General features: G+C 46.9%; 1 protein-coding gene across 1 annotated transcript; it reads right to left on the bottom strand.

Annotated features, from left to right (window-relative positions):
* Window positions 1–238: 238 nt before the first annotated feature.
* LOC141104933 (uncharacterized) lies at window positions 239–4,943 on the bottom strand. The gene is made up of 4 exons (XM_073594740.1): window positions 4,564–4,943; window positions 4,350–4,447; window positions 4,063–4,269; window positions 239–762 (listed from the first exon to the last, which is right to left on the bottom strand). The coding sequence occupies exons 1-4, from the start codon at window positions 4,646–4,648 to the stop codon at window positions 544–546; spliced, it is 609 nt and encodes a 202-aa protein (XP_073450841.1). The 5' UTR covers window positions 4,649–4,943; the 3' UTR covers window positions 239–543.
* Window positions 4,944–9,395: the final 4,452 nt, after the last annotated feature.

The raw sequence follows: 9,395 nt of genomic DNA, 5'->3' as shown, positions 1-9,395 counted from the left end.
AAGGAACAATAAAAAGCCCACAAACTCAAAGCATTGATTATGCAAGAATGCGGGGTGGGGGGGGAGGGGGGGCCATCAGTCAGGTGGCTGAGAAGTTGAGTAAAGGCATGCCAGGGCGGATTGCAGAGGTCTTGAATAAAGAAGGGTCACCACTGCAAATATTGACTCTTTGCATAAACTTCATGTCATTGTCAATAAAAGTCTCTGACACTTATGATGTAATTATACTTCAGCATCCCATAGTGACGTCTGACAAAAAGATCTAAAAACACTGAGGCAGCAGACTTTGTGACAATATTTGTGTCATTCTCAAAACTGTATAATAATAATAATAATGATTAAGAATTATCTTCAGTGTAAAGAAGAACAGGAAGTCCTGGAAGTGATGGTTTGGCCCCCACAGAGCCCTGATCTCACTATCATGGTGTCTGCCTGGGATGAAGGATTGGAGGCAACCAACATCCACAGAAGTGCTTCCATTTCTAAGATGTTCATAGAACAAGCTATCTACCGAGTTCCTTCACCATCTGTGTGCAAGTCTACCTAGCAGAAGACAAAGGGACCTGGACCAATCAGTGAGCAGTATGAGTGGAGGAATGGATTTAGTGTTAATGACCCACCTGTGCTGATCTCTGTAGGAGTGTCCTCCTCTATAAATGTCCCCGTTATTCCATCCTCCTCCATAGACTGCTGATCATCCCTCACATACCTCTCTTCTTCTTCTGCTTTAACCTCAGCTTTTATATCTATCAGATCTTCACCCTAAACCAAGAGAAGGAGAGAAAATAACATCTTATAGGAGCCATACATCACCTCCACGAGTCACTTTTGGGTTCTAGATGCTCCCATTCCACCAACCTTGTAATGGTGATCCTCCTCTTTTATCTCTTCTTTAACCTCAACTTTAGAATCTCTCAGGACTATGTGAGAAGGACACTTAAGAGTTTTTGTTGGCACCTTGGCCACCACACACACTTTTTTCACGCCTACCTCTTGGGCTGGGCCTTTTGGCCAGGACTCAAGGAATTTTTTTATTCCTGGCCTCAGGGCCGGGCCATTGCACATGGCACCACATGCACTTTCCCCACTTTTATGTTGTTTGTCTTGTGCTGTCACTTCATCTATTTTTTTTTGGTTGTTGGCTTTGTACATGTTCTCACGTTTGATGAGTAGGGTGTAGGTCTTCGGGAATGCCCTGAAAGTCTTGGGAGGAGGTGGACATGGCCTCTCTCATGGGGTCTCCTTTTGGGGGAGCCCCACCTAGTACTTGGGGTGGTCTGTTTCGGCAGACCTCCAAGAGAAAGGGATCCGTCTGGCTTCGGCCAGATGAACCATGTGAAAATACCCCAGTCCCCATCTGGAGCCTAGGTCAGGGCAAGGTCCTTCGATTTTGAAGGACCATATGTACACCCTATGTGTACACCCTATTTTTGGTGTGCACTTCTTTTTTTTGCACCGGGTGGAGTTTTTGGAGTGTGTTCACACACCACGGGCTTAAAAAAAAAAAAAGATCTCTCAGGACTGTGGAGCCTCAGAGAACTCACCATCGAAGGGAAAACACTGGTACTTCGCAGTGAGATTCTTCCAGTGTTGCAGTACCTCGCCCAGGTCTGCCCCCCCCCGGGTCAACACCTGCAAGGCCATCACCAGGGCGGTGTTTCACTTCATCCGGGGCTCCAAAATGGACAGAGTGAAGCAGGCGGTTATGTTTAAGGAACCTCTCAAGGGCGGCAAGGGCGTGCCCGACATTTCCACTCTACTGAGGGTGTTCTTTGCTTGTAACTGCAGACTTTGGTGGACAGAACTTCGAACTCTTGGTGGTAACTCCATATCCCGTTTTTTTCCTCCTGCCTCTTTGAAGGTCCCTTGGATGGGACAAATGGGACAGTTCCATCCCCTACAACCGGGACACTCCTTTGGTATTTCTTGGGCACTTTCAAGTTTATCAAGGAGCTGGGGCTGCTTGGGGTAAAGCCCCGACTTGTGGAAGCCAAAGACTACTCACAAGTTGATTAGAGCATCGGTCATTGTTGAGACTGTTCCAGGCCTCCCTTCAGCCATTTCAAAAAGTTTTCTGGAGGAATGGTTCTTCAAAAGGGACTCACCAACAGGCACAAAGATCTGGCATGGGTGGGAATCCAAGGGGGGTTGCCAAAGGGACTCACCAACAGGCACAAAGATTTGGCATGGGTGGGAATCCAAGGAGGGTTACCAAAGGGACTCACCAACAGGCACAAAGATCTGGCATGGATAGCAATCCAAGGGGGGATACCAAAGGGACTCACCAACAGGCACAAAGATATGGCATGGATGGCAATCCAAGGGGGGTTACCAAAGGGACTCACCAACAGGCACAAAGATATGGCATGGGTGGGAATCCAAGGGGGACTGCCAAAGGGACTCACCAACAGGCACAAAGATCTGGCATGGGTGGGAATCCAAGGGGGGTTGCCAAAGGGACTCACCAACAGGCACAAAGATCTGGCATGGATGGCAATCCAAGGGGGGTTACCAAAGGGACTCACCAACAGGCACAAAGATATGGCATGGATGGCAATCCATGGGGGGTTACCAAAGGGACTCACCAACAGGCACAAAGATATGGCATGGGTGGGAATCCAAGGGGGATTGCCAAAGGGACTCACCAACAGGCACAAAGATCTGGCATGGGTGGGAATCCAAGGGGGGGTTGCCAAAGGGACTCACCAACAGGCACAAAGATCTGGCATGGGTGGGAATCCAAGGGGGGGTTGCCAAAGGGACTCACCAACAGGCACAAAGATCTGGCATGGGTGGGAATCCAAGGGGGGTTGCCAAAGGGACTCACCAACAGGCACAAAGATCTGGCATGGGTGGGAATCCAAGGGGGGTTGCCAAAGGGACTCACCAACAGGCACAAAGATCTGGCATGGGTGGGAATCCAAGGGGGGTTGCCAAAGGGACTCACCAACAGGCACAAAGATCTGGCATGGGTGGGAATCCAAGGGAGGTTGCCGCTCTGGACATTCATGCATGCCAGGAACCTGTGCAGATACAGGCACTGCCCATTTTTACATCATCCAGGAGGAAACTGCTTTGCATGTTATTTCTTGGAGTGCCCCCTTTGCACCGGGCCTGTTGAGGGCCTTGGAACCTGAACTCAAGGACTTTGTGCCACAGACTGCCATCACACGTTTCGGTGTGTTGAACGGACTCTTCTGTAGGGGCTCATTCCCAGAAGGACATTGAAAAAGCCTGGCGGGTGCTGCGTTGCTTTAAGGACGCTTTGTGGTGGGCCAGAAAGTGCCTCATCCACCAGCGAGAGAGGATGTCCATTAACCACTTACTTTACACTTAGTCAATCTGGCCAAAACCAGACGGGACCCCGTTCTCTGGGGGGTCTGCCCGAAACAGACTCACCCAAGTACTTGGTGGGGCTCCAACAAAGGGAGACCCCATGAGAGAGGGCAAAATTAAGCCAGAAGGCCATATCCACCCGCCTCCTAAGACTTTTAGGGCAGGCCCGAGGACCCACACCCTACCAGTCACACAGTGACAAAAACCGTGTACAAACATGAAAATACAAAAAATGACAAACAAAGGGCTTAAAAATAAGAGAGTGGGGGGGGGGAGTGGAATTTACACCGGAGATAAAACAATTATTTTGCCACATTATAAAACTCTGGTTCGGCCGCATCTGGGGTATTCCGTCCAGTTCTGGTCACCAATCCTCAGGAGGGATGTGCTGGAGCTGGAGAGAGTCCAAAGAAGGGCAACTAAATTGGAAAATCTCAATTATGAGGAAAGACTACAAGCACTACATTTTCAGTCCCAGGGGGGTGTGAGAAGACACGGGGACCACACGATAAGACTGGAGAAGCGGCTTAATCTTAAGCTGCGTAGGGAGTTTCTTCCACAATCGGTGGTGCCGGCATGAAGTATTGATAGTTTTAAAAGGCTCTTGGACGTACATCTTAGCGAAAACAATATAAGGGGATATGGGAAATTGTTTATCTACACACACAAGTTGAACTGGATGGACTATTGTCTTTATTTAACCTTACCGACTATGTAACTATCTACCTGATGATGGTGAGGGATGGTGTGACCTTCTTGTGTGGAATCCCGGGAATACAGAGGATGGGGACATCTCTCTGGTGGGTTCCTGGTATTAGGTGTCTCCATCATATCCTTGTGTCCTTCTGAAAACTCCTCCATCACTCCATACTCCTCATCCTCCTCTTTATACTCTTCTTTTACAACAATAATATCTTCCCAGAGGTTTCCACTCTGAAAATATAATAAAACATTTTTTGTAACAAACATGCTTGTGTATAAATCATAACTACCAATAATCGTTCCTCATCTACCTGATGATGGTGAGGGATGGTGTGACCTTCCTGTGTGGAATCCCGGGAATACAGAGGACGGGGACATCTCTCTGGTGGGTTCCCATTACTGGATCCATCTGTAGGAAACACACACACTGACTGAATACATTGTTTCTATGTGTTTATCAGATGATGGGGGATCTAGGTGGACCCTCCGTACTGCTCTCTCCTTTACAATAAAGTCTCCTCTTACCCGGTGATGTGAGGGTCGGCTGATTGTCCATCATGACGTCCTTGTAGAGATCCTTGTGTCCTTCTAAATACTCCCACTCCTCCATGGAGAAATAGACAGTGACATCCTGACACCTTATAGGAACCTGACACACACAACGATACAGTCACCATCCAGACACATCCCTTGTCTGTTACTGGAAATGTCCCAGAATTCCCAGAATCCTCCTCACCTCTCCTGTCAGCAGCTCCATCATCTTCTTGGTGACTTCTAGAATCTTCTCCATGTTGTGTCTCTCAGGTTTTAGGGAGTCACATGGAGGCACTGTGATGGTCATATGATCACCTGACTTCACAAGAGGAAATCTCTGTATTGAGGAACCAATAGGAATATCATGTTAGAATCCCAGAATCCTCCTCACCTCTCCGGTCAGGTCTGTGTTTTATTAATAGAGATAAGAGTGATGTCATGTGACCTCCCAGAATCCTCCTCACCTCTCCGGTCAGGTCTGTGTTTTATTAATAGAGATAAGAGTGATGTCATGTGACCTCCCAGAATCCTCCTCACCTCTCCGGTCAGGTCTGTGTTTTATTAATAGAGATAAGAGTGATGTCATGTGACCTCCCAGAATCCTCCTCACCTCTCCGGTCAGGTCTGTGTTTTATTAATAGAGATAAGAGTGATGTCATGTGACCTCCCAGAATCCTCCTCACCTCTCCGGTCAGGTCTGTGTTTTATTAATAGAGATAAGAGTGATGTCATGTGACCTCCCAGAATCCTCCTCACCTCTCCGGTCAGGTCTGTGTTTTATTAATAGAGATAAGAGTGATGTCATGTGACCTCCCAGAATCCTCCTCACCTCTCCGGTCAGGTCTGTGGTATATTAATAGAGATAAGAGTGATGTCATGTGACCTCCCAGAATCCTCCTCACCTCTCCGGTCAGGTCTGTGTTTTATTAATAGAGATAAGAGTGATGTCATGTGACCTCCCACAATCCTCCTCACCTCTCTGGTCAGGTCTGTGTTTTATTAATAGAGATAAGAGTGATGTCATGTGACCTCCCAGAATCCTCCTCACCTCTCCGGTCAGGTCTGTGTTTTTCTAATAGAGATAAGAGTGATGTCATGTGACCTCCCAGAATCCTCCTCACCTCTCCGGTCAGGTCTGTGTTTTATTAATAGAGATAAGAGTGATGTCATGTGACCTCCCAGAATCCTCCTCACCTCTCCGGTCAGGTCTGTGTTTTATTAATAGAGATAAGAGTGATGTCATGTGACCTCCCAGAATCCTCCTCACCTCTCCGGTCAGGTCTGTGTTTTATTATTAGAGATAAGAGTGATGTCATGTGACCTCCCAGAATCCTCCTCACCTCTCCGGTCAGGACTGTGTTTTATTAATAGAGATAAGAGTGATGTCATGTGACCTCCCAGAATCCTCCTCACCTCTCCGGTCAGGTCTGTGTTTTATTAATAGAGATAAGAGTGATGTCATGTGACCTCCCAGAATCCTCCTCACCTCTCCGGTCAGCAGGTAGATGATCTCCAGGGTGAGGTTTAGTATCTTCTCAGTCATGTGACTCCGGTCCTCCTCCATTCTCATTGATGTGGTCATGTGATCTCTGCAGGTTTCTCTGTAGATGGATAGTGGAGAATTATCTGGACTGTATTTTTTGTACAATATTATGATGGGGATATAAGGGGTTAATAGATGGACTGCCCCCTGTGGGGTGTTGCACATGTAGAGTTCTATACATCAGATAAAAATCAGGAACAACTGAGGAGAGAAGGACTAAAGAATTTGGTTGAAATTTTAGGTCAATGATGTTATGAACATTCCTGTGTACTCACAGCTGTAAGGATGGGAATTCGGTGGCCACAACTGATTGGGTGGAACTGAAAGCTTTTTCCGGGTCTGGTGTGAAGCCAAGTTTGGATGAAATGTGTGAGAATCTCATCCCTCGTTACAAGAGACTGATGAGGTGAGAAGGTGATTGGTGGGAAAGGTGACACATCTCCAAAATGAAGGAAATGTTCCGACCCTGTTTGTGAGGAACTGTTCTGCCCCTGAAGGGGTTAATCTAGGTTTCCACACTATATATGTGTGTATCATCATCTGCTGGAGATAAAATAGAATATAATAGAAAATACGATCTTATTACCTCCTCTGCTGCCACTTTCAACAACGTCACCTCTCACCCGGAACTTCCTGTCTGTAGCTGACATCACTTCCTGTCTTCCATAGAGACTTCCTGTCTCTATGGTAGAAATGAGAAGATCGCCACCTTGTGGAGATCAGAGGAACTGCAGTCCCCGAGAAACATCTCGTAGTGTGAACACGTCCTTGTGCCGTGTGTGTATGTACTGTATATCCTTATAGATGGGGTCATCTCCACTACCACCAAGGGGGATAGAAATATATTACTGCCTAGTCCAGCCTTTCTCAGCCAGGGTTCCTTTAAAGGTTTCTAGGGGCTTCTTGAATATGTAATAGTTGCCGTTTCTCACGTTAGGATGAGCTTTGGGTTCAGCGCGACCATAAATTAGTCTCTAACCCAAGCTGTTTGCAGTTCCTTTAAATGAAATGGCCAGATTTAACCATCTCACCCAAACCTCCAGCAGTTGGCGCCTGAAGTCATTCATTTATCACTACGTAGTCCAGCCTTTCTCAACCAGTGTTCTTCTAAAGGTCACCAGGAGATGTTTGAGAAATGAACAGTTTCTGTTTCTCAGTGGGGATAAGCTTTGGGTTTTGGTTGACAATGATTTTGATCCAAACCCAAGCTGTTCATAATTTATCGAAGGGGCAAACTAAATGGTCAGATTTGATGAGGTGGAAACCTAGATTAACCCCTTCAGGGTCAGAACATTTCCCCACTTACGGGGCCGGAACATTACCTTTATTTTGGAGATTTGTCACCTTTCCCACCAATCACCTTCTCACCTTAGCAGTCTCTTGTAAGGAGGGATGAGATTCGTACACATTTCATTCAAACTTGGCTTCACACCAGACCCGGAAAAAGCTTTCAGTTCCACCCAATCAGTGCCTTCTCCTGCCCAACCTTTGGCGTTAGGACACTAAAATCATCATCTAGTGGCGGTATTATTAAGACTACTAAATGACAGCTTTCTGTCTGCTCACCGGTCTATTTCACATTGTAAACAAGCCTGAGAGCTTTCCAGGTGACATCATGTAGACATAGATGGGGTCATCTCCACTTCCACCAAGGGGTGGATATATATAAATATATATATATATATATATATATATATATATATATATACTGTATATATGTAGTGTTACCCCCGCAGGAGCCACTTAAGTATAACTGGTTCCGTTTACATAATGCAGAGAGTCTATGAGGAGAGGGAGGGAGAGAAATCTGTTGCAGGAGCTGACAGGCACACTCTCTCTTCAGTGAGAGCCTCAGTCAGCTTGGCATGGCCACTAGAGATGCGGAGCACCCGCTGCACATTCCCCTCCACCAAAGAACCTTTGGTCTTTTAAAGGAAGTAGCAGTCTTTGACCTGGCACATGCTTTTTAAAATACACATGAAAGGAAAGCAGATTAATGTACACAGAAAAATAGAACCTGGCAGTGGAACCTCCCATCAATGAGCATAGGAAGGAAGGTTGTCCTGCCTACATGTCACTTTAATTGGAATGGCCAAGCTAAATGTGGCGAGGGGAGGTTAGGGTTGTCCTTCACCAAATCAGTGGTGAGAAGGTCAGGCTCTGCAGGAGTCCCTTGAGGGATGAGGATAACTTCTTCGGAGCTCTCAACACTTCATAGGTCGGTCTCTTGAGAGAGTGGGTAACTCTTCGCTTTCTCTGTTCTGCTGGCTCTGGTATGGTAGGCTCACTACCCTCTTCTTCCTATTTGACTGTTTCTGCCTTCTGCAGCTCAGTTTCTTTCACTTCTGCTGTGGGTCTTTCTTCATCCACTGTGAAAGAGGGAGACACTTGTGGCCCTCCTGCTGATAGGGAGGGTAAGGGATCACATCTCTGGACAGCAGGGGCTTACACCTGCTTCACCAGATCTGTGTTGGTCCCTATGATTAGCAAACTTCCTGTGGACCCTGGCAACTGAGGACACACAATGGCCAGTGTGTCAAAGTTCTGAGGCTTCCCAGCCCTCAATGGATCACACGACAACTTGATCCGTAGATATCCATCACAAGGTTAATCTTCCATTTGAATACCCTGGATCTCTAAATCTTCCAACTTTCGCTGGGGTATGTACGACAAAAACCTCTCATAAAAGTCTCTGGTCAGCAAGGTCACTTTAGCACCTAAGTCAAGGAGGGATCTTGTGTAAATTCCTTCAACCAAAACAGGCACTACAGACAAAGGGCATAATAACTTGGCAGGAGGTCTGGTGGTAGCATTTGGAATAGCAGGTTTGTATGACTGGACTTGTGCTTTGATCCTCTTCCGGCGTTGGGAATGCTGTTTCTGGTGACGTTTTGGAGGCCGATAGGCATTCCTAACTGAAACGGCATAAACTGCAGGGGTCCTCAATTGTGCTCTTGCAGATTCAGTGAAGGTTCTTCTTGAAGGCCCAGGCCTTCTCTCCATCCTTGGGTCACTTCTCTGTGGTCCACGCCAGCCTTCTGTCCTCCTTGGTGGACTAGGACATTCTCACTGGTAGTGGCCTACACCTCCACAGTTTAAGCAAACGTCTTGGGTAATTGAACTTTTTCCAGGTGCTGTAGACAAACCTGGATGCACATTAGGCCCTGTAACCCCCTCTCTGGATGACTCGGTGAATTTCGCTACCAACTTGTTTATCATTTACATCATCTGGGATACCTGCATCTTCAATGCGGCTACCTCAGACTTGAGATCTGACGAT

The sequence above is a fragment of the Aquarana catesbeiana genome, linkage group LG08 (assembly GCF_042186555.1).
Source record: "Aquarana catesbeiana isolate 2022-GZ linkage group LG08, ASM4218655v1, whole genome shotgun sequence".
Lineage (NCBI taxonomy): Eukaryota > Metazoa > Chordata > Amphibia > Anura > Ranidae > Aquarana > Aquarana catesbeiana.
Note: the sequence above shows the minus strand (reverse complement) of the source record. Positions and strands in the feature narration are given on the sequence as shown.

Excerpts from the sequence above, each read along its gene's own strand:
- LOC141104933 (XM_073594740.1), bottom strand. The coding sequence starts at position 4,648 with ATGGAGGAGTGGGAGTATTTAGAAGGACACAAGGATCTCTACAAGGAC. Across the intron at positions 4,448-4,563 it reads GCCGACCCTCACATCACCGG|ATGGATCCAGTAATGGGAAC; the intron begins GTAAGAGGAGAC and ends TGTTTCCTACAG. Across the intron at positions 4,270-4,349 it reads CCATCCCTCACCATCATCAG|AGTGGAAACCTCTGGGAAGA; the intron begins GTAGATGAGGAA and ends TTATATTTTCAG.